Source organism: Dermacentor albipictus, chromosome 1 (genome assembly GCF_038994185.2).
Source record: "Dermacentor albipictus isolate Rhodes 1998 colony chromosome 1, USDA_Dalb.pri_finalv2, whole genome shotgun sequence".
NCBI classification, from domain to species: domain Eukaryota; kingdom Metazoa; phylum Arthropoda; class Arachnida; order Ixodida; family Ixodidae; genus Dermacentor; species Dermacentor albipictus.
The window spans coordinates 8820501-8846480 of NC_091821.1; the positions used below are offsets into that span (position 1 = coordinate 8820501).

General features: G+C 49.2%; 1 protein-coding gene across 1 annotated transcript in view; it reads left to right on the forward strand.

Annotated features, from left to right (window-relative positions):
• LOC135897362 (nose resistant to fluoxetine protein 6-like) overlaps positions 1-25980 on the forward strand; it is a 133881-nt gene that overhangs the window by 2814 nt on the left and 105087 nt on the right. The window contains exon 2 of the mRNA XM_070538891.1: positions 21584-21795. Within this exon, the coding sequence (XP_070394992.1) occupies positions 21584-21795 (212 nt within the window). The remainder of the gene's footprint in view (positions 1-21583; positions 21796-25980) is intronic.

The following is a 25980-nucleotide window of genomic DNA, read 5'->3' on the forward strand; positions in this document are numbered from 1 at the left end:
TCCAGAGTGAATTCAAAAAAACGCTGCTATAGTCGGATACAACTTAAGTCTGCCGTGAAACCACGCCTTCATAACCGCCAGCCACTGTTCTCCCGCGAGGCTGCAAATCATTCGTACTTCAAACTTCCTGTTACCCAAGTAAGGTGGTAACCAAAGAAATAAAATTATGAGCGCGTAATTTTATACGTTTTCTCTCGCCTTGATAGTGGAATGGTGAAAGCGTAATTCTTTATTGAACTGAAATTAAATGCTTGCTTCGCTGCAATTATTTATTCTCAAGTTTGACTTCAGTTGGCAGTGAAGTTTCATGAGTAAAACGGGCTCAGCAGGGAAATAAACAGTATCGCAGATTTTTGAAGAGTGACATGCTCAGACTCTATACAGTTTGTCCATGTCTGTTGCATACCTCATCGCTTCCGCCGATGAAAAGACTATTCAAGAACAGCGGACGCTCCGGAGCTATCAAGTACGACGCCATTTTGAAAAGGCCGCATGACGAAGATTTTGTTTGCTTCTGTGATTGGCTGGCGGAGTAACACAACCCCGCGCAGTCCGTGTGCCTCTGTTGCTAAGAGCAGTTTATTTTTTTTAACTTGTATTCTACTATAGAAATCTTTATTTTACACTTTCGCTTGTTTACTTGTCCTTGGCAGTGTTCTTCCTGCGCGAGTCCATTTGATGTGGTTTCTTCTTTGCCAATTTAATGAGAGGTGTATATGACCGGCCTACATGTGAGCAGGGGCGTAGCTATGGGAGGGGGGGGGGGGGCTTATGGGGCTTCACCCCCCCCCCAGAAATTTGTTCGTGATGTCCATGCGCAGTCGACCAAAGCAACCCCCGTCGCCGGAAATCATTCTGGATTTTGTCTAGAACGTCTTTTTCACGCTCGAAAACACATCTCACCGCGAACATTGCGAACACGGGCTGGATTTCGCGGTAACGCCCATGCACCGGGAGTCGCATGAAGCAAGCAGCCCCATCCGAGCACAAAGCTTCAAGGGCATTTTGGTGGCGAACGGGCTCGCCGTGGAATCGCGCGGAGGCCGCGGAATCTACGGAGTGCATAGATTTCAATTCCAAAACCTTATGGGCATAATGTTCTTATAAACTTTTGATGCGAAACGCGCTCTCACATTTCCGAAGTTGTGCTTCAGAGATTCAACTGCGGAAGTTTGTGGGTTTAATGTAGTTATAAACATTTGACGCCAAAGGTGCATTGACTTTTCTAGTCTTAGATCGGAACATACAACGAGACAACCCAAATCAACACACTATCAGACAGGTTGACAAAACACGCAGTGAGATCCGATGAGACGAAGCGTTGTGATAGTTCATTTGTGCCGTCATGTCGAATGAAAAAAAAATCAACATTTTTTTATTCACCTACGCCAAAGCATGCATGTCATGACACTGAAGCCAGCCAGGGTAACTGCGGTCTTATTTATTTCTTCTACTTTGACTTTTATTCGTGGGCATACATTGAGCCTCTTAATTTTTTTTTTTTTATTCTCGCAACGGTGCACTTTGGTGCGCGTTTGGTTTTCTCTGGCCGATTGGATTTTCACCTAACAGAGTTTTGGACGATTTCCGGCTGGCAGACAAAAAAAAGAAACAATGATGGCGGTCGCCCACCGCCATCACTTTGAAGACTCAACGGATTGCACCGCGTTCGCTTGAGTGCAACCTCTCCGGAAAGTCTTGTCTCGCCAGTGTAGGATGCCGAGCAATATATGCGTATGGTTCTCGGTGGACCAAACAACTCATGTTTCCTTCGATATTCATTCGGTAGCCACATTAAGTGGCCAAATTAGGCATTGGATTGTGGCCAACATACTCTGCTTCGCGTTTCTTTTCTTCATTTCGGTGCCCCGGCCCCACAAAAGAAAAAAATATACATTGTTGCGGCGCAGCGAATTGTCACATTCTTGTTGTTGTCCTGAGTGGCCGTGGCACATACGCAGAAGGGGGGATTGGCCAAGAATCAGGTGGTTCAATTCGGTGCATAAAAATAATAATGATAGGTGACAGCTTGTCACTTCTTTTGAGGAAAGTAATCAACCACGGCACGTTTCAGTTGCCTGATACTATTATTATATTATTGCGATAGCAATTATATGAACAGTCCAGGCGCATTCCTGCTGTCGGCGTTGCCCTCATGTTTTGTATGAAGTTTAAGGGCGATAACGTCGTGACCGCGCGCCGCATGCTGTATGTGCGAGTGAAAGTGTATGGGGGGTAGGAATGGGTGAGCCGACGATGGTGGCTCAGTCATGTGTGGGCAAAGGAGAAAAGCGGGGAGCAAGTGCGCCGCCTTCCATCGCGCGCGACACATCGAGAGGAGTGGATGGAATGGGGGTGGGATCTAGGATTTTGTGAACCTGTGATTGGGCAGCATGTTTATTTGCCTTGTTTGACGCATTATATACAGTGACTTTTTCTTAGATACGTAGATTTATTAGAGACTTATGTGTATATTTACATATCTTGTTGCGAGTTTTTTTGCGACTTTTTTTTTCGATCGTCAGGGGCCATTACTGATAGAATTTGCTAAAGCCCGAGAGACAATCAATCGTTTCCGATATTGTGAAACGCCGGATCGGCTGCATGTCATAATAAAAAACAAACGACGTGGAAAATTGACGAATGTGGTCATCTTGCTGCACGACCTGGCTATGATGTTGGGCTGCTGAGTACGAGGTCACGGAATCGAATCCCGGCCACGGCGCCCGCATTTCGATGGGGGCGAAAACACCTGTGTACTTAGATTTAGGTGCCCGTTAAGGAACCCCAGGTGGTCGAAATTTCCGGAGTCCACCACTACGGCGTGCCTCATAATCAGAAAGTTGTTTTGGCGCGTAAAATCCCATAATTAATTTTTAATTGTTCCACGACAATGCCCGTCCCCACGTCGCTGATGTGGTTATACAAAACTGGCAAACTTCAAGTGGGAAACGCTTAAACATCCCCCATACAGCTGGGGCCTGTCGCCTTGCGACTTCCACATTTCGGGACATATAAAAAAGCAGCTCAAGTGAAACAGATTCATGTCGGGCGACGACGGGAAAGAGTCAGTTGCAGATTTTTTGAAGCAGCAACCCAAGGAGTTTTATGAGACGGGAATCACCCGACTCGTTAGTCAATGGGACAAATGTCTAAATGCTGATGGAGACTACTTTTAAATAAAGTACTACGTTTGTCATATATTCGCATTGGCTCACTTTCCTTTGACTCGCCCTCGTATATATTGCTGAACGGCTTCATACATGCTCTCTGTTGGGACAATAATTTCGGTGCAATTACTCACAATACGCGATCGGTGACAGCTGATCCTGCGTAATACATTAGAATCAATGCCAGCGTCATTGAGTTTTCACTGGCCGTTGCATATGTACAAAATTGCAAACAAGGTTCTTGAATGACAAAGTTTCGTTAACATATTTGCCCTAGACTTGTTCATTGCATGCCAATATTTAAGGACCTAGTTTTTTATGGCGCAACACAATGCGCACCCCCGGTAGTGCTTACACCTGCAGCGGGGACTTCCAAAAGCTCGTGGATATTTAGTAACCCGAATTTTTCGATCTGGAAATGTTTCATACCATTGGCATGCACTGCTTTGCTGGTTTAGAACTGATATAGTTCTAGAGATCGTGTGATATTTTCTTTACTTATTAAATGGACAAAAACATGGAATCATTGATATGGGTTATTTCGGGCACAATTTTAGGCACATACAAGTATATATTTTTATGAAAAAATACACATAAACCTTGTTTTGACAGTGCGTAGCGTTCAAGAATTCATTTGCAGCATCTTTGGCGATGGCAATGCAGTTATTATTCATGTATTTGAACCCTCGACAAATTGTGTAAGAGGAAGCTTAAGCTCGGGTCCGACTCCGACGCGGCCTATTCAAATTCATGTAAAACGCAGAAAGGGTTTTCTGAGATAACCCCTGGATCGCGGTTAATTAAATTTGTTGCATTTAAGAGAGAAAGTTAAATTCTAGCATATGTCTGAAGCGGAATTTTTATTCAGGGCCTGAATTTTGTTTAAAATATTTTGAAAAATTCGACAGGGCGAAGAAAATAGAAGTACCACGTTTACAAACTAATAGCTCTGCATCAAGAACAGATATCGCGGTTCTTTAAACGGCATCTATTATAAGAGTCAAAGCGGTCAAATTTAGTATGTCAATTTGTATCTTACGTGAATTGGTTACGTGGTGTACAAGGGTCCTGCAAAAGCCGTATTACGATAATACTAAATTTTTTTGAAATTAATTTGTAACATATCAATTTTGGCCCTATGTAGATGTACTATTAGATACGATTCACAGAATTGTGATATTATTTTTCATTGTTGAGTTACTGAGCTTTAAACGTGATAGTCTAGTTTTCTTATTATTTGCTATTTTTGCCAATTTTTAATAAATAATTGACAACGTAAATGAAAAATTCGAAACCAAAAGTATGTATAGTTTCCGTTTTTCTTTTAAATGCAACAAACCTCATCAAATTTGATGCAGTGGTTGCCGAGAAAAACGAATTCGCCTTCTACATGTATTTAGATAGGAGAACCCGAGCTAAAGCTTCCTCATAAGGAGGAGGCCAAGCGTTGCGCTAGCTACGCAGCACGACTGCACGAGTGCATAGTGTTGTATGTTAAAGCTACTGAACTTTGCAAGAACTGAAATTGTTGGTTTTATGTGGCCCGGTAAATCCTCGCACCAGCTGACGCGCACTTCACGTTTTTACATCTATTGATGTGTGGCTTCGCACATGTTTAACTGTTGCCAGTTGCTTCATGCATAACTCTTGTTGATTCTTTTTAGCTGCTTGGTTTCCACCCTGCCTCGTTTGTAAAGGGTATAAATCACGCTGTGTCCTATCGGAATGATACCAAGCAAGTGCTTCTTTCACAGCTTTATTCTTTTCGCTCGAGGGCATCTTAGATATTGTGGTCTTTTTGGAAATGTGTTTAGAAAATAAGTAGTTCAGGGCGTGAATAGCTAATAGTTGCTGCATATGGTATCTTTGTTCCATTGTTTGCTGAAACGGTCGCGTCACGTTCGGGAAGCCATCACACCTCGGTGCTCTCTGAGCAGACTTAACAAGCCGAGTGCTTTGTTTGTTTCACAACGTAGGTCCATTCTTGCATGTGAATTTTGTACTCAACATAATTTTCTCTTATAATGCTTGCGCCGCAGTGGACTAAACCCGGCCTTGCCGCCAGCGCTCATCTACTTTGACTGGCGCTGCTCTTCCTTTAAGTATGTCATGTGGCACCTCTCTCTAGTAACATTTAAAAGAAAGTACTGAAAATTTAGTCAGACTTCAGCTTTGTACGTTTCCAAGCAGCTCCCTTGGGGAATTAAAAATGACAAAAAATGCAGCGGGAACGGCAGTTCATCGGGGTATGCAGCAGAATTGCATCGGCGGTACAACCCTAACACGCGCTTTTATTAACCCGTGCGTTTGGTGACTTCGTTGACTAGTGTACGCGTTTCAATCAATTCATTCGCAATTACCCTTCTTCAAGCGACTTTGACTGCACTTATTCGGCGATGTCACATGTATTTATCGGCAAAAAAAATCACAACGGCTTATGCAGACATCGCACCGTACGGATTTGTTTGATATGAGTCTGCGATAACGACGGGTGCTTATTATTGAGGTACAGAAGCATCATTACGGCAAGGGTAGAATTTAAAAAAAGCACGATCGAGACATCGGATTATTCAACAAAATATATCGGCTAGTTAACATTAGCTCCACTTCATGTAAATGGGGTTCATGGCGTTTGTCTGCGGGACGCACCTGGCAAGGTCGATCCAAATAGGTCGCGAAGCTTCGGGCGAAAAGCGGTTCAGTACAGATTGTCACCGACAGCAGCATGGGGGGTTATGGGAGCAGCGATGGAAGCGCGACTATGTTTGGAGGGAACAAACATTGGGAAAGAAAAACGCGTTTTTTAATTCAAACGAGACACAGTTAGATTCATTCAACGAAAATAAAATTCCTAGTCAATTTTATATATTCGTGATGAGTTAAGAAGATACGTTTAATTTTATTATTATTAATAAATGCATTTCTTTTCAGCGCCCATCGCTACAGGGGGCGTTGACGCCACTATCGCTCGAAGTGCAATGCACGTCTTGAAATGGACAGAAAGGCGCACTCCTATCACCTGTTGAAATACGCCCCCCCTCACAACTTGTGCTTTCTTGCTTGACGAAGTTTGTCTGAATTTGGTGACGCGGCTAGCTTCACTGCTTCTTAATCTGTTCAGTCAAAAGTAGTGAGTTACGACCGCCAGATAATTGTGTAGTTGTTTTCGTGCGACTGCGCTGGCCGACGGGCTTGGCATCCGACAATAGGATCCGCAATCTTCACCTAAAGCTTTCGTCGGCCTCCAAAGAAAGTATGTTCCATATGTTCTGTGCAGGGATGCGATTTCGACAACCGTACGGCTGGCCTTTTCCTACATCGCTTTCCACGCTGAAAGCTCGAAACGCCCATCAAGTCGAATGGCGGGGCATTTGAATATATAGCTCCAAAGGAAGAACAACAAAACAAATTTCGCGCCTTCGAAAACAAAATGACGTCACTTCTGCTTTTAACGGACATGGCGTCACGTTATTTTTTCTTCCGCCGGAAGTGTTCCCACCACATACAGATGGCGCTAAGCTCCATGAACCGGCGATGGACCGCCATGTTTTGAACGTATGGGCTCCTATGGAAACTTCGCTACCAGGTATATTTACCTTGCACCTGGCACGTATGTGGACCATGTGGCCCCAAACACCGGTAACATCGTGTTCATACCCGCTCCCACACAGGTCAGCGTCCTCGCTACGGCTGTCACCGCAGAAGCAGCAGTCTGGACCCGAACAAAGCAGAAATCGCAGCCGCGAACTTCAGCCATCCCTGCTGCAAAGGATTGTCGTCTGCTACTGCTCCCTCGCGTACTGTTGGAAGCGCCCGCTGGGTGGCTATCAGTGGTGCCTCTATAGGCGGTGCACTAGGCGTATACGCGTCTAGGCGCATCGGGGGATGACAGCTTTGTGCGCGCCGTCTTCTCGCCACTTCGTTCGCGTTGAACCGAGAGGTAGCACGAATGTCAATTCGCTCCCTTCTGCTGCCACGCTTCCTCACTCCAGTGTTTGGACAGAGAGTTTCACCGGTCGTCGATTGAGATGTGATCATGTTTGCTTGTGCGCGCGTGACACCATGCTTGCTAATTTAGTTAGTAAGCGAATTTTCGCAAGTTTATACGGTCGATAAACTACTATCCTTACTTTGTACAGCTGTCTATTTGCTATCGCAATCGATAGTCGGTTTTGTCGGATTTGCCTTCCGGGCAAAACCGTCTTTTTGTATACTTTTTGCTTTCGCGCAAGTGAAATAGAGTATCAGAAAGCATGAAATGTCAGGTACCCTGCGGCATACAACGTACATAAACCAGCCTCCTCAACAGGTTAAGAAAAGATATGGCTTTTACACGATAAAATAGTAAGCGTTGTCGTGTTCCCTAAACCTACATCCGTCAAAGACCTGCGCAATTTTGTTGGTCTATGTTACTACTTTAGACGCTTCATCCGAAACTTCGCCACCATCATATCGCCCCTGAGGAAGCTCCCCGGAAGTAGTGGGTCCCTCACTTCGTGGTCGTCAGAGTGCAGCGAGGCTTTCGCAATCCTGCGCCATTTGCTGACATCACCTCCAATTTTGCGTCCTACTACGACCCGACGGCCTTTACAGATGTGCGCAATGCTGCCAGCGATGTCGGTCTCGGCGCAGTCCTTGAGCAGCGCAAACACGGGTTTTCTGAAAACGTTGTGCCTTATGCAAGTAGCACACTTACGAAACCCGAGAGTAACTACACCGTGACGACAAAAGAATGTTAGGCGATCATCCGGGCTCTTACTAAATTCCTTCCATATCTGTATGGCCGCCCATTTGACGTCGTCACGGGCCACCACGCACTTTGTTGGTTGTCGTCACTGCAGAACCCCATGGACCACCTTGCCCGTGGGGCATTTCGCCTACAGGGGTACGATATTCGCGCGCTTTACCGTAGCGGCCGCCAGCACTCTGACGCAGACGCCCTCACGCATGCGCTCTTCCTTACCCGACGACAATGCCCGCTGCTCTGCATCCCGGCTTGCCGTTTCTTCCATCGACTTTCGCACCGTCGGTTCAGAACAGCACAAGGGCAACTGGATCGCCTCGCTGATAGACTTGCTGTCTGATCCATCGGCACAGCCAGCCACTCGCGCGTTGCGTCAAGACCGCCATTTCGCCATTCGCGGCGACCTACTCCACCGACGCAGTTACACTGCCGATGGCCGCCAGTGGTTTCTAATATTACCCCGCCGTCTCCGTTCTGAGGAGGAGGAGGAACTTTATTATTGGAGAAACCGTTGCGCGGTTTATTCCTGGGTGGTTCCCTCTGACAGGGCTCCACTGGCGATCGCGGCTCGCCGGGCCTGGTCGAGGGTCGCCAGTTGGCTTCCCAGGTCCAGTTCGGAGAGTCTCGCCTCCCAAGACCACGTAGTGAGTGTGTGTGTTGTGACATGCGCGTCATTCCACTCTTATCCGCAGTGTGCACACTCGGGAATAATCAAAACTTACCAGAGCATTCGACAGGGGTACTACTGGCGCGGGATGTACAGCTACGTTCAGAAGTTTGTTAACTCGTGCCCCGTGTGTCAGGGCCGGAAATCTTCAACGCACATCTCGCCAGCCGGCCTGCAACCGTTACCTTGCCCTACCCGGCCGTTAGGGCGTGTAGCATTGATTTGTTTGGGCCACTTCCCCTAACATCTGCTCGTAACCGCAGTGTCTTCATGGCTGCTGACCACCTCAGGCGATACACGTAAACTGCCACCCTCCCAGCAGCTACAGCGCGCGATGTTGCCTCCTTCCTGCTCCGCCGATTCATACTGCGTCATAGTGCACCACACGATTTGCTCAGCGATAGCGGACGTGTCTTCTTGTCAGAAGTCGTCGAAACCATCCTCAAAGAGTGCCACGTTGTCCACCGCACAACTACTGCTTACCATCCGCATACCAATAATCTCACAGAATGCTTTTACCATACACTCGGCGACATGCTCGCAATATACGTAGCCTTCGACCACACAAATTGGCATGTCAATGTGCCCTTCGCAATCTGCTCCTGCAATACCGCCACTCAGAGCACCACTGGGTTTTCATCTTTTTCTTATTGTACGGCCGGCACCCGTCGCAACTGATCGACAAAATCATTCCGCACAAGCCCGGATGTATTTGAGTGTGTTCCTATTTCTGACATAGCCAAACATGCCGAAGAGTGTTGCGATCTCGCGCGTGGCTTTAGTTCAAATGACCAAGAGCGCCAGAAGAGCGTTTGTGGTGACACCACTTCCGCGCCCACGTTCCTACCCGGAGCGCCTGCGTGGCTCTCGGTCCCTTCCACTGCACCTCGTCTCTCATCGAAACTACTGCCCAAGTATGAAGGCCCCTACCGCGTCGTTGAACGCACTTCTCTAGTGAACTACGTGATCGAGTCAGTTGAACCATCTTCGGACATGCGCCATCATGGACGAGACATTCTCAATGTTGAAAGCCTCAAGACCTACTATAACCCACTCATAATGGCAAGCTGTTAGGTTGCCAGGCTACTCCCTTTTCGTTCGCAGGGGTAAATGTAGAGAAGGATTGGAACGACATAGTGGGTCGTCACCTCTAGACCTTTCTAGTTAGTCGTCCTCTTCAGCGCTTTTGGTCATGAATGCCGCTCGCGCTCGGAGTCCGTGCACTGCTAGACTGTAGCCGTTGCGCTGCTCCTAGTCCGATCATATATATATATATATATATATATATATATATAGTCCGATCTCAATCGTCCGATCTCCTAGTCCGATCATATATATATATATATATATATATATATATATATATATATATATATATATATATATATATATATATATATATATATATATATATATATATATTGCTATGGCATCAGCCGGGCGAGGAGAAGAGGAGGGAGACGTTAGGTAGCGCAGCCTCGGGAAGCCATCTTGACTTCACCATCAACCTCGTCCCTTAAATAAAGCCGGTTCAACTTTAGCCGTACCAGTTTTGTGGTGGAGGTGCTGGGTACTTCGACCAAGACGACGGAGCTGCTGCAGCAAGTGCCACGCCGGAGCCGACGCCTCGCTCGACTGCCTCCGACACCGCTTGAGATCCTGATGTCCCACAGCGGCGACCAACAGCCTTCTCTTGCTGCTCCAGTGCGAACAACCGGCGCCTGGACGCATCGATCAGATAGAGCCCCGCCCTTCCTCAGGAAAGTTCGGCGAGGACATGGAGGAATTGCTCACCCACTACAAGCGTGTGAACAAGTACAACGCCTGGAACTCCACGGCTCAGCTCGACAATGTCGTTCTGTTCCTCACAGACACTGCGCTAGTGTGGTTCGAGAACCACGAAGATAACTTCACAACGTGGGACAGCTTGGTTACTGACCTCATAGAGTGCTTTGGCGATTCCATCACGAAAAGGAAGCGGTCGGAACAGACATTGCTTCAATGCGCTCAAGTACCAGGATCTGTACTACGTACATAGAGGCGATCCTGAAGCTTTCCAAAACGGTTAATCCTCGAATATCCGAAGAGGACAAAGTTGGACACATTTTCAAAGGCATAGCTGAGGATGTATACAATTATTTCATCGGAAAGGAGAGTCTCGCCTCGGTCGCCGACCTCATCAAGCATTGCCGCACGTTTGAGGCCTTGAAGCTGCGCCGTATCACGCCGAAGTTCGGCAGGTCAGCGAATGTCACAACGGTGGCAAGCCTTGACGATAACCACAACTACAGTTTTCAATTTGACCTTGCGGCAACTATGAAACAAATAAAACGACACACCAAAGGGGCGGATGTCGAACAGCTGGGTTGCGAATGAATGAATCGGCTGAACATGAATGAACATGAATCGGCTGTGTGCGCATTGTGTGCCATGCCAGGCATTGCAGACTGTCGAGTCGATCAGCTGCGACAGCACCGACGTTTCTTTCCCGACGACATGACGCATGATCAACGCACTCCTCGAACTACCACCATGAATCGGAATCCGGAAGATCACATTTATTATTCGCAGTGTCCCAGGGTGTACCCCAAGGCTTACAACGACGGTCGCGCATCGTCTGTGTGGGACAGCTGTGGCGCCTCAGGACACATTGCTCGTTTTGGTCGCCGACGCCGACAAACAACACATGGCCCCCCATCAACTTGGCCTAATTTTGAAAGGGACAGTTACGACGACCGTTGGCCGACAGACCCTGATACTGTAAACACCACAGGCGCGCCACCCCGGAATAATTTCCGTCAATATGGTAGAAGGAGTGGCTCGCCAGCTTCACACCGCAGCCTCACGCCCCCAACCAGTCGCCAACGCCATTCACCGTCACTACGGCGACGTGCTACGTCACCACCACCGTCAGGAAACTAGCCGGCGCGGCCGGCTTACTGCGTATCTGCGAAATACTCCTCTGCCTATTATGATGGTGAAGAACAAAGTGCTTGTGTTAATTGATAGTATATCTGCAACAGCATTAGTGGATTCTGGTGCTACCATTTCCGTCATGAGTGTGATTTTCAAAGAAAGGCTGGGTCGGAAAGTTATGTTCCTGTGGAATGATGATGTGACGTTTCGTGGTGTCAGTGGAGAGTACCTAGTTCCCCTTGGTATTTGTGTTGCAAGTGTTTTATTCAGAGGAGAAGATCTTAAAACTGAGTTTATCGTACTACCGCGGTGCACTCACGATGTAATTCTCGGGATTGACTTTCTTCAGGATTGTGGTGCATCCGTTAACTCTGGCACAGGTGAAATTACTTTGTATAGCGCGCTTCTCGCCACCCTTGCCGACACATCCTTACCAGAGAAAAACTATTGCGTTGTTTCGAACGATTTGCGGCTACCGCCCTGGTCGCTGCCACGTATCCCTGTCAATTTCGCTGCTGCCGACCTTTCATCGTTTGACGCGCAAGTCCAGCCACTTACGTCGAGCTGCGCAAAGAAAGATGTACTTGTACCACGCTCTCTTTTGAGTGTAGTGAATGTCACCTCAAAATTGTGGGCTTTCAATTGTTCTTGCGACCCTGCTGTTTCCCTGCCCGATATGAAGCTTGCTGAATTTGACGAGATTACTTACAGCTCCATTACAGTTCTGAGCGAGGAGGAGCAGTCTCATACTAGCGATCCCCTCTGAACCACTTCTGAAGAGCAGATCCTACGGATGATCAACAAGGCGCTGCCCTCACATGTGCACCACGCTCTCGGACAAGTTTAGTGGGCACATCTTTCTGTGTTCGATTTCACACAAGGCGACAAGCAGGCTTCACTCCCGCGTTTTCGTGCTCGCCACGGAATTGACACCGGATCTGCGCACCCCATTCGGCAAAAGCCTCACCGCGTGTCATCAACAGAGAAGACATTTATCGCTGAACAGGTGAAAGACATGCTACGGAAAAGTGTTGTTCAAGAGTCCTCTAGTCCATGAGCAGCACCAGTCATCTTAGTAAAGCAAAAGGATGGATCGAGGCGGTTCTGCGTTGATTAAAGGAAACTGAATGCGGTCACCAAAAAGTATGTGTATCCGCTTCCTAGAATTGATGATGTCATCAATTGTCTACATTCCGCTGCCTACTTTTCATCACTGGATTTGCGATCAGTGTATTGGCAGATACCTATGCACCCAGACGACAAGGAGAAAACGGCCTTCGTGACACCAGAGGGTCTTTATGAATGTAACGTTATGCCGTTCGGCCTTTGTAACGCGCCAGCAACATTCGAATGATTCATGGATATATCCTCCCATGACTTAAATGGGAAATTTGTTTGTGCTACCTCGATGATACGGTGATTATTGGCAGCACATTGAGTGAGCATAACAGCCATCTCAGTCTTGTTCTGGATTATGTCAAACAAGCCGGCTTGATCCTAAATTCCAAGAAATGTCATTTCGGGGAAACCGAGACGTTAGTACTTGGGCATCTGGTCGACAAGAACGGTGTGAGGCCAGATCCACGGAAGATTGAGGCAGTCAGCTTCTTCAAACACCGAAGTCAATGCTGGAGTTGAGGTGTTTCTTGGGCCTGTGCTCGTATTTTTGTCGCTTGTTCCCAAGATTCGCCGCCGTGGTGTACCCCCTAACATGTCTACTCCAAAAAGCCGTCCCTTTCAACTGGACATCGGCTTGCGACGACGCGTTCCGCCAGCTAAAATTTCTACTAACGTCAGGGCCCATATTGCGTCACTTCGATGCATCCTCACCTACCAAAGTGCACGCTGATGCCAGCGGCATCGGCATCGATGCCATACTAGTGCAACATCATCAAGGAGCTGAACATGTTGTGGCTTATGCTAGTCGCTCTTTGGCTAAGGCGGAACGCAATTACATTGTGACCGAGCAAGAATGCTTGGCAGCTGTTTTCGCTGTCCACAAATTTCGGCTCTATATCTACGGACGCCCGTTCACTATCGTTACTGACCACCACGCGTTATGCTGGTTGGTGAATCTCCGTGACCCGAGTGGACAACTGGCCCGTTAGGTTCTTCGACTGCAGGAGTACCGCTTCGTTTTTTCCTACAAGTCTGGGCGTCGCCACGCAGATGCGGACTGTCTCTCCCGCTTTCCTCTGACGACGACGGAGTGTGACGAAGACAATTTTGATGACTGTTTTGCTCCCATTTCTTCTACATTCCCAGAGTCGATGACTTTCAAAGCTGAGCAGGAAAATGATTTTCGTTTGGAACCTCTTTTTTGGCCGCATCGCGTCCTGGAGCGAGTCGTCGATTTTATGTCCGTGACGGCCTGCTATACAAGACCAGTTATTCGGCTAAAGGCGCACGCTTCCTTCTGGTGGTGCCGCAGAGTCTGCAAGCGGACATAGTGAGAGCCATGCACGACGATGTGACCTCTGGCCATCTAGGATTCATCAGAACTTTGAACAGGACACAGGAGCGTTTTTACTGGCCCAGAATGCGGGACACAGTCAAGCACTACGTCGCCAGTTGCGAACAATGTCAACGCTACAAGCGCCCTACGACCGCTCCTCCAGGCCTTCTCCAACTTCTGCCGCCACCTCGTCTGCCATTTGAACAAGTGGGCATCGATCTTCTGGGCCCGTTTGCCCGATCAACTAACGACAACCGATGGGCGATTGTATGTGTCGACCATCTGACTCGTTACGCGGAAACGGCGGCCGTACCATCTTTAATAGCTGCGTCCGTTGCAACGTTTTCGCTTCGATTCAGTATTCTTCGGCATGGTCCTCCCCGTGTCATCATTAGCGATCGCGGTCGTAAGTTCGTTGCGGACACCTTAGAAGAACTGCTCCGTCTCTACAGTTTGCAGCTCTGTCATTCAACGCCTTATCACCCTCAGACAAATGGGCTTGTAGAACGTACGAACATAACTCTAACTAACATGCTGGTCATGTATGTATCTTCCGATCACAGAGACTGGGATGACGTACTCCCCTTCATCACCTATGCTTATAATAGCTATGCCAAGACGCTTTGTCTTGCCAAAGAAGCGCGGCGCATTGTACGTCTTCATACTGTGGCATCGCAACACCTATCGAAAGAGCGCTATGACAGCCGACACCTGTCTGTCTCGTACGCCTAAGGAGACTTTGTGTGGTTGTGGACTCCGGAACGTAAACGTGGCTTATGCGAAAAGTTTTTACCACAGTACACGGGCCCATTCGTCATTGTAGATCCCTTGAGTGACTTGACGTACGTGGTGGCACGCTTGACGTCCGCTGGTCGTCGTTCTAGCCGGACCCAGTTAGTACATGTTGCTCGTCTTAAGCGGTTTCAACCTACACTTTCCGAGTGATCTAGATTTGCCCAGCGGGCTATGTCTGGCAACCGGGGATTGCTACGGCATGAGCCGGGCGAGGAGAAGAGGAGGAAGACGCTAGCTGGTGCAGCCTCGGGACGCCATCTTTACTTCACCACAAACCACGTCCCTTAAATAAAGCCGGTTCAACATTGACCGTAGCAATATATATATATATATATATATATATATATATATATATATATATATATATATATATATATATATATATATATATATGTATATATATATATATATATATATATATATATATATATTGTAACGATGTTAGTAAAACAGGGATATTTATTAAAGGCGAACTTGTGCCCACAAGTAAAAGTCACTGAGGTCGTGCAGAAATCCGCGGCAGTCGCGTTCTCAAGCTGGGCTCGAACCGACTTCCTCTTCTCCTCGCGTGACACCTCGTGCGCGTGGCGCGTGCGAGCCGAGTCCAACTGGCTGCCCGTGCCACGAAGATCGCTGCCTGTTGTTGGTGAACAACGCCACTGTACGGCGTGCACAGTGCCCAATGCAAAGGGCGCGCAACTTGAATGTCACCAAGTTTGCCGTGGCATTATCCCCCTCCTTACCGCATCGGCCCGATGCGTGAGAGGAAGTAGGGGTTCCTGTGGGCGCTCACTTTTTTTGTTGTTGTTGCTGTTGTTCATGACCTCTCCTGGTAGGGTTTCATGCGGACAACATGTACAACTTCCGTGGAGTTGCGCCGTCTTGGGCTCTCGTGTCCAGCGGATTTCACTTCGTAAGTGACGTCGCTTATACGACGAAGTATTTCGTAAGGGCCGAAGTATCTGCACAGAAGCTTTTCAGACAGTCCACGGTGTCGCACTGGGGTCCATACCCACACCTTGTCACCGGGCTGGTAATGAGCTTCACGACGGCGCTGGTTGTACCGGCTGGAGTCGATGCGTTGTTGGCGGCGTATTCGGTACCTTGCCAGCTGTCGTGCCTCCTCGGCTCGTTGCAAGAAATCATCCAGGTCAGATGAGTTATGGGTTTCTTTTGGGCTTCAGGGAGTCTCGGGTTGACGGTAATTGATCTGTCGACACTGCAGGTTCCTGGTAGGGCAGTTGACGTAGTTAGGCTGCATAATTCGGTCGCTTCACAGAACTCGTGGAAATAGGCAATAGCTGTTCCTTGTGCGATGTGTTGGAATTCATTACCGAAATTTGTAAGTGCGACATTTGCACGGCCATCGCTTAACTGAACAAGGCCCCGAGCCACACAAATGCGTTTGTTGAAAAGGAGCTCTATGTTTCCATCTGCTATGCCTTCGCGGTCAGAAAATCTTTCATTCTCCACAAGAACCATTATACTGCAGCGTGGCGGCACAGTTACGTCATCGTCAACGACGCGCAGTGCAGCGAGACGTCGCTCCTCCGATTCTTCCACAGGTATAGCTTGTTTTGTCGAGAAAGATACACTGGACCTACGTAGGTTAATTATGGCGCCGTTAGCTTGTAGAAAATCCATTCCCAATATAAGTTCCCGTGAACATTCTGGCAGTACAATAAAGTCAGAAACGTATGTGAAGCCTTTTATCGTAAGTCTTGCGGTGCATCGGCCCAGGGGCGTAATAAGATGGCCGCCTGCCGTGCGTATCTGCGGGCCAGTCCACTTCGTCACAACTTTTTTAAGGTGCTTCGCCATCTTGAAGCTTACTACTGAATAATCAGCGCCGGTGTCGACTAAGGCATTCAGCTCGCATCCGTCTATTATTAACCGCAAATCTGACGTAATCGTTTCGTTCCTGCACCTGTAGACTGGAATTATCTCGTCACCACACTGGAATCGCGTTGGAGGATCTTCGAAACTCTGGTTATCAGCGGCCTCACCTCCATAGGTCGCTTGCTTCAGTTTTCCTGGTGCGGGCTTGGTGAACGACGCCTAGGCAATCTTGGAGACGCGCGTGGGCTAGGCGATCGGTAGCGCATGGGCGACGGTGCCCGTGGTTGATGTTGGCGAGGAGTAACGGGGCTTTGGCGCGTCGACAAGTATTCTTCGATCTCCGCTGGCCGTTCACCGTTTCGGGGGCATGGTGCGCTTAAGGGAAAACCCCTTAACCCAACTTGACGGTACGGGCAGAACCTATACATGTGACCCGCTTCTCCGCAGTGGAAACACAGAGGCCTGCGCTCGTGGTCACGCCAGACGTCACTTTTGCGGGGCCTTTGTTCCTCGAAACGAGGTGCACTGCGTGCTAAAGGCTGATAGGCAGCCGGTGGTTCCAGTAGACGAGGTGCACTGCGTACTGTCGACGGGTAGGGAACGGTCGTCGCAACTGCTCCACTACTGTGTACCGCGGGTTGCCTGAGTACGTCGGCGTACGTTGGGGTGCGCCGCGTCGGCTGTGGCTCGCGCTCTGGATCCCATATGACGTTCCTGAGTTCGTTCCGGACAACGTCGACGATAGATAGCGCAGCTGGAGCCTGAGGTATCTGCAACTTGTTGAGCTCTTCCCTGATCACTGACCGGACAAGCTCCCGCAGGGCTTCCAGGTCGTTTGGCAGGCCTCCAGGGAAGACATGGACAGGTGCGCAGCTTGCCTCACGGTTGTATTGCCGAGCCCGCTGTTCCAGTGTCTTTTCGATGGTCGTTGCTTCACATCTGAACTCGGCGACCGTGCGCGGTGGGTTGCGGACGAGAACTGCGAAGAGTTCCTGCTTTACTCCACGCATGAGATGGCGCAGCTTCTTATCTTCACTCATGGTGGGATCAGCACGCTTGAACAGGCGGGACATGTCCTCGATGTACATCGCCACGTTCTCGTTTGTGAGCTGGTTCCTGGCTTGAAGTGCGATTTCCGCCTTTTCTTTACGATCCGTGCTCGCGTACGTTGCTAGCAGTTGTCGTCGAAATTCCTCCCAAGAGGCCAAAGAGGGTTCGTGGTTTTCATACCACGTTCTTGCGAAGTCTTCCAACGCGAAATATACGTTACGGAGCTTCTGTCTTTCATTCCATTCATTAAAGCTCGCCACTCTCTCGAACAGTTCCAACCAATCTTCCACGTCTTCGAACGAGTCACCATGGAATGTTGGCGGCTTGCGAGGTTGGCTTACGACTAGCTGTGCCGGTGTTACCTGGGTAGTCATTGTGGCGGCGTCCGTTGTGGGAGTTTCTCTTGGCAAGAAGAGAAGAGGGCCGAATTCGGGCGAGTCACCTCGAAGACGGCGGCTGGTCCGCTGGTGTACAGGTGTCAGTTCCACGGGATGGACTCGCGGGTTGTCGGGGCTACGCTGACTTTCGTTCGTGGGGCTTCGACTCATACCCCGCACCTCCACCAGAAATGTAACGATGTTAGTAAAACAAGGATATTTATTAAAGGCGAACTTGTGCCCACAAGTAAAAGTCACTGAGGTCGTGCAGAAATCCGCGGCAGTCGCGTTCTCAAGCTGGGCTCGAACCGACTTCCTCTTCTCCTCGCGTGACACCTCGTGCGCGTGGCGCGTGCGAGCCGGGTCCAACTGGCTGCCCGTGCTACGAAGATCGCTGCCTGTTGTTGGTGAACAACGCCACTGTACGGCGTGCACAGTGCCCAATGCAAAGGGCGCACAACTTGAATGTCCCCAAGTTTGCCGTGGCAATATATATATATATATATATATATATATATATATATATATATATATATATATATATATATATATATATATATATATATATATATACATATACATATATATATATATATATATATATATATATATATATATATATATATATATATCGCCAAACTTCCACCTAATAAAGAGTGCCCCTTTCATGTTTACAAAGCACTTCGAATGTCAAAATAATAGAACACTTGTTAAAACGGGTGTGGGAGGGCTCCACATAAGAAAGATGAAGCAGCCCCGGAAAGGCGGTGGAGCCGAGTTCCAGTCCCGGACCAGGATAAATTCTTCTTCAACAGCGAGGCTCTTCTTTCGAGGAACCCGTATGGGTTTTTTAACGCGACAGCGTTAAGGAGCTCGTGTCGCAGAAAAGCCGGTGTCGTCGGTGTCGGCGTCGTCGGCGTTGGCCCTGAGCGATAAATCCCAGCAGGCACTTCGTGAATAAAAAGCAACTTGCAACATGGGCTGGGTGGGAATCGAACCAGGGTCTCCGGAGTGTGAGACGGAGACTCTACCACTCAGCCACGAGTTGGATGCTTCAAAGCGGTACCAACGCGTCTCTAGTGAATGCGGTGTTGCCTTAGAAACGAGCTGTTTCTAAGGCTCAGGCGTGCGTCGCTTGCTCAGGCGCACATTTCGTTGCCGCGCCGAACGTGGCGCTGCTCGACGCTCACCGCGTCCTATGCGGGGCGCGTAGTCGCTGCGTCGTAGCCCACTGTCTTACACCCCTTGGCGGGTCGACGGGAACGCTGTCGCGTTCCACTCTTGAAGGCGAAGCTTAAGCGTCCTCCAATTTTTCTTTGTAGCGATTGCTTCGATGGGGGATGTCTTTCTTTCTCTTTACTAATTGCTTCTCTTCACCTTACGGGCTTCCCCAGAACTATTATGTAAAGTAAGTTAACTAAGTAAATTAACTAAGTAAATTCATTAAGTAGTAATTCAGTTCTCACACATAGTGTCCGTGTCGTAAGCAGCGACACTTCTAGGTCCGTACTCATTGGTAAGTGCCCCTGAGCCGAAGCAAATTTCGATCTCGTGCGAGTTTTCGGCTTTGCGCACCACATCACGGGTTTCTCTCTCACACACATCATCACAACCACGGTCACACCAGTCAAGTCTCTGGTCACCACGCGAACCGCATTTGCCCACATTACGATTAATATCACACATTTTATTTTTCTGACGATGTTCTACAAAAGAAGCTGCCGGCATCTGCGCTCCCATCGAAGCGCGGTCGAATCTGGCAGTGTTTTACATGCGAAACATTCACACTCCCACGTTTTCTTTCCGTTTGGTCCACTTATTGCCGATCACGCTGCAGTCGGTGGTCTACTTACCTGGCGTATTCGATTCTGCGTCGCACGCCTAGGCCTTTATTTACAGAGTTCCGGTTCCTTCTTGGAGGCCACAATGGGGGGCGACACTGCCGGGCTTTCTGGGTGCAAGGTTTTGATTCTGGCAGTCATAGCAAAAGAGAACGTACTTGCTGACGTGAGAAAACATCGTTTGCCAGAAATTACTGCAGTGAATTTCCTCCATGTGTGCTTGACGCCGAGATGGCCCGTCGTAGTTTCTACGTGGCATTGCTGTAAAACCTCCGATCCGATACACCCTGGGACAGCGAGGGCCGTACGAACTTCATGAAAGCATGTTGCTGTTCTCTACGAAACACCATCGACTAACCGAAAGCTCCGTGTCGCTCATATCACTTCTCTGACAACGGGTATGTTCGGCTACTCTAAGTCTACTCTACTCATCCACGCGTCTTCCCTCTGCTTTTCTCCAACGTCCTCATTATCCAGCACGAGCAACGGTAAGGGGTTTTCTATGCATATTCGTGCGGAATCATCCGGACGGCGGGAAACCGCGCCGGAGTTTCTATGCTCGAAGCTATTGCTATACAACTTCAGACGTCACAAACCCTCTCTCCATCACGCGTGCGAATGCAAGCGCCTTTTAAAGAGATTGCGCTCGGCGACGAACACGCCATGGAACTTCGTACTAATTCGGTTGACCGAGAGAACGCGCCCTCACCCGGGAAAGTAGGGCCGACCACCACGAAAATGGGCGAAAGATCCAAGTAACGCTATTCGATTTAATATCGTGCGGGACTCACTTCACGCCTCTGCATATCAAAGGCGTGCAGTGAGTCCCTTTGCTCAATGCGAAAGGCAGCGTGTCCAGGAGGCTCAAATGGTCACTCAGGGGAACGTGATGTTGGGTAATACTAAGGGTAATCTTTAATAGGTTCCACTGAAGAGTAGGGGCTATCAAAAAAACGAGTCTTTATGCGTAGCATCAAAAGGAGAACATCTAAACTGCTGCATGTCTGAATGCAGACGTTTAACCGTGTAGACGACGAAGGAGCATGTCGAACGTGCCGTAACTTTTTTTTTGGTACGACCGCAGCAATGGATCAACTCGGTACAAGAGTGATGAATTTGTCTGTTCATTAAACTGTGCGCCTTTCCTAACTTTGTGCCGCAGGCTGCGAAGAATTTCCATGGATTCTCATGCGGGAAGTGTAAAGCGAGTCAGGTTACTTAGGTCAAGAGGTGGCAGACAGACTATAGTCTAACTGCTATGTCAGTTCTTGCGATACTCATATGAATCGGTCATCATTAAAATTTAGCTCATGCGTAGCAAAAGAAGCCACAGTCAATATTGTCAAGTCGCAGTGAAGGAGAAGTCGCAGTTGCGCTCGGTATTAAAAAGGTGACCCGCCGCTGTGCCTCCTGAATAGCGCTCTACTATACCTCTGTTTTTGACGTTGCGACAATATTTTCATTTCGTAGAACACAGAGTGATCTACATGATAGAAAAAATGTTCATGGCTTTTAAGGACCGTTTGTAGTCTGAATATACCATCCAGTGCCTACAGAAATTATTCTCGGCAATGAATTTTGAGGATTAAAAATTCAAACAGGCAGATGGAAGCTATCGAAGTCAGTGTTGTTGTTGTTGTTGTTGTTGTTGTTGTTGCTGTTCCTAACAGTCTGTAAGCGCAGATCCTTCATTTACATGTCAGCATCACCGAAACTGTATTACACGCAGTGATCGACGCGTCCGGCAAGTACCCGACCGGAGCTTTCCAGTTGTCACGAGCTGATCTGGGCGCCTTCGACGAATGTGTAGAGACCGTGCTCATCAACGACTACGGGGACGAGACGGCTCGTGGTCAATACTGCAACTTGATAGTTTACCCTGGCAACCAAACGGACCTGGACGACCTCATCTCCTTGGCCCTGCAGCTTACGCATCCTCGGGTGAGGCAGTGATTTTATTAATGCATCTGTCTGATAAGGGAGAATGAGGTAAGCCTTGAAAAGTAACGTTTTGATAAAATTCTGTAGGAGGACGGATAAAAATTTTATGATGTTGACCATTGTCGTCATAACCTTAAGGGGCAGGAAGTGAGAGCTAGGGATCAGGGAGCACACGGCGATAGCCGACGTTCTAATTGACATTAAGACAAAAAATGTTGCTGTTTAGGCACTTTAATGTTCAGAGCAGGTAACCGGTGTAAGAGTTGCAGAATGGGCACCGTGGGAACGGAAGCGCAGTCAAGGACGGCAAAAAATTTGGCGGTGGATGAATTTAGAAAATTTGCAGGCGCAAGTTGAAATCAGCTAGCGCAAGACAGGGTTAATTGTAGATTTCTTGGAGAAGCCTTCGTCCTGCAGTGGACATAAAGATAGACTGCTGCTGCTCATGGAATATGGCTGAGACCTTCGCATCGGACGGGCAAATCTCAAGTGTCCTAGTCAGAAAGTTAAAGAAGAGATCCACGTAAGCATACACACACACTACAGTATCAGTCCTCACTGAGTGCGCACGTCCACATTAATCGTTCCACCACGACAAGTGTCCGCTGCATGCTGCATGTCCAAGCACTGCACCACGGGCCACCACTGCCCCAGCCTTGCTTTGGTGAAGCTGGACCCCCGTATAACTCAATGCGCTACATGTTGCACTACCTGTATGCTGTCGCGCGGAGTCACTTGGATCAGCAAACCACATTGACAGCAGCAGCGTGGTGACCTCTCGTTGGAGCAGACCAAATATGTGCGGTAGAGCACAAGGTGGTCATCCGTCTCTTCCTCTTTTCCAAACACCCAGCACAGAGCACTTGTGAGACTGGCGCAGTCATCGAAGCGGCGGCAGTACGCTAGCATCCACAGTGCCCTCACCCGGGCCTCGAACAGCAGACCAATGCCGCCGCGTTTGTCGTACGGCTGTTCCCCCTCAATAACGTTCTTTTGAGTGTGATAATTGCCAGTAACGTTGACTTGTTCCTCATCGCCCTCCGCCCCTCCGCGTTCTCCTTTTCGCACAACTCGAGGGGAGAGGGGTTTTTCTGTTAGTATCCAATTTGTGGACATGGTCATTTTGTCTGCCCCTAACGTTAGGATTGGCTGGGCGGACGTACGCGTCAGAAGGATACAGGTGCCATATGCCAATAAGAATTTCAATCACAGATGAAATGGTGACGCCCGCTAGATGGACATTTACAGAATACCCCCACCCCCCGCCCTTCACACTCCGCGGGAGCTTAACGGCTAGGGCGTTGCCCTGCTAAGCACGAGGTCGCGGGATCAAATGCGTGCAGAGGCGGCCTCATTTGAATAGGGCTGAAATACAAAAATGCCCTTGTGGTGTACATTGGCGGCACGTTAAAGATCCCCTGGTGGTCTATATTCATCCGGAGTTCCCCAGTACGGCATCCCGCATAATCAAACCATCGTTTTGGCATGTAAAACCCCCGAATTTGATTACGTAATAGCCGCCCCCCCCCCCCCCCCAGTGCATGAACGATCCGGACCCACTCAAGTTCCTTGCGTGCGTTTACGGGTTTTGAGAAAACTCAAACTTGCGAGAAATATGGGTATCCGCGATGTCCACTGAGTCCTTATTCAAACCATTCTCATGTACCCGAAGAAGAGCGGGTCCCACTTCCTGTCGTCTATTACACGCAGCCAGCCCTCGTAACCAAGCTTGCTTCTGGCTTCTCAAGCCTCGTACGTGCACTAGCCTACGGCTCTCTGAATGGCCTCTATGGCCACGTGGCCGTGACAGCCCAGTGCCAGTCGGCCAACCTCTCGTTGCCCCCGTTCCAGCCAATGTTTGGTATATGATTGGAAAGTGAGTGGAAGCAGCACTTCGAATAAAGGTGTGGGACATGCACACAGTTGCATATCTCCCAATCCAGCAGGAAGCGGTTGGCGCCCCAGAGACCTCTTCGACGCAGCACTTTCGTCGATGTGTGCTATGTTTAACGAATGTTCTCCACGAGGTGTCTACCACGTAGGTGGAGGCGCTCAACAACGAACCAAGGCACTTATAACATGTTTTCAAAGGTGTCTGCACGCAGTCTAGCAGTTTACCAGACACAGAAGTGTCTGGGTTCGAGAGAACAAGCACCGCAAAGTTCTTGGCATTAAAGATGAGACCAAGTTTCCAAAGATGTTTCGCAGACAGCGTGACCAGATTCTGGACGCCACTCACACTGTCATGATCTACCAGCGCCTCTAGTGGCCGTCATTATAACACAGACAGTGAAATGACGTTTTTCACAAATGTCTAATCCCATAGCCAATGAAGTGAAGTTCATGCAAGGAAATAGTGTCTTTGTCGTGGAGCCGTACATCACGTATACATGAACAGCGCACGTTATTGAGTGCCGCATTTTCTGTTCAAAACTTGTCAAACTTTGAAGAATGAAAGCTCGCGGAAGTCGAAATATGTTTTTGCAGCACATGAAATGTACATGAAAGGTTCAGTCCAGAAAAGAAGTCAAACTTGTGTAATGGGTGACAATCCTATGTTGATCTGACCGTGTTTTCAGTGCTAGTGTCTGTAGATAAGACAACCATTGTGCGCTTTTGTTCACGTACGTTCTCGTAAGTTAGACAACTTTAGGCCGACTAGGGAACGTAGGACAACGGAAAATGTGTCATAATGTATCATGGATTAAAAAAGATGCACTAAGTTAACCTAGAGAGGCCTGCCATCAGGCCTAGCCGCACCCGGGATCCAACGGGAAACTAGGACGCGGGCGCAGCAGCGTAGCGACTAGAATGGACCCCCGGCAGGCGACCGTAACAACTTATAACCACCCGGCAAACGGACCAGCCCAAAATCCGTCAGAAACACAAGCGATGGAGGAAGCCTATCCCGCCGCATGTTCGGGACAGAGCGGCCTAGGGAGCGGAGTATCAGAATATTTAGCGATGCAGCAAGGTATGCCGAGTTCGGCAGACACGGCAGATCAGCAGGAAGAAGACAAAAACTGGCAAATTTACTATTCCCGACGCCAGACGAAAGGGCTTAAGCGCGCTACGCAGAGCGCCGCAATATTGAAACCGGGTGAGCCTCACGCCGCCGAGAACAACATCAAGATGGCGCCGGCGACAGCAGCTGGCCTGACGTCAACGACACAAGGACAAAAGAGCGGCGCGGCGAGGCAGTCTAGGCACAGACTCCCGCCGCTCCCGTTGAACGACGCGAAGATCATTATTCGGCCTAAGGGCGGGCTGAAGGTTAAGGAGCTGAAGACGTACCAAGCGGCACGCGCTATCGTGGAAGCATGTGGCCGAAAATTCGGAGAAGACAAGTTCCTGGTGAGACTCCGGCCAGGTTCCAGCATCATCATCGCAAGGGCCTCGGACGAGGAAGCAGCCGGGATGATCAGGAAGATCAATTGCCTCAACTTTGACGGGCACAATTACGACGTGAACGCTACGTGGCGCTACCTGAAGACATCAAAAGAGCTGTTATTCACGGGCTACCCCTGGGAATCGCGGCGGACCTACTCGAATCCAAGTTGCGCCTACGCACCCAAGGAGTGGAGATCTTGAGCGCCAGAATCCTGGCCAAGTCGGAGACTGCACTCGTCACTTTCGACGGCCCTATTATCCTCAAATACGTCATTTTTGGGGCATGCGAGTACAAGACCCACCCCTTCAGACCAACTAGACAAGTATGCTTTGTATGCGGCGAGCAAGGACACCGCTCGGACGTGTGCCCAAAGCTGGGAACGAGAATCTGCTGCCAGTGCGGAGCAACTAGCCCCCAAGAGGGGCACCAATGCCAACCGAAGTGCCTGGTATGCGGAGGAGCCCACCTAACCGGAACCAGGGACTGCCAGCGGCGCCTCAAGGACACCAAGGAGCTCCGCGGCCGCCAACAACCGCATCAGCAGCAGCAACAACGCCGAGGCCGAAGCCGCAGCCGCAGGCTCCGACCCAGATGGCTGAGCTCGGAGGGCGATCGAGCCAGCCGGAGCCGCTCGAGGAGCCGAGCCAGGAGCCAGTCGAGGAGCCAGTCGAGGAGCCAGGCGAGGAGCCAGGCGAGGAGCCAGGCGAGAGACCCAGCCAGGGACAGCTCCTTCTCACCTCTGCAGCCTCCGCCCACGAGGGGGCAGCAGCAACACAAGGGACTACAACATATTA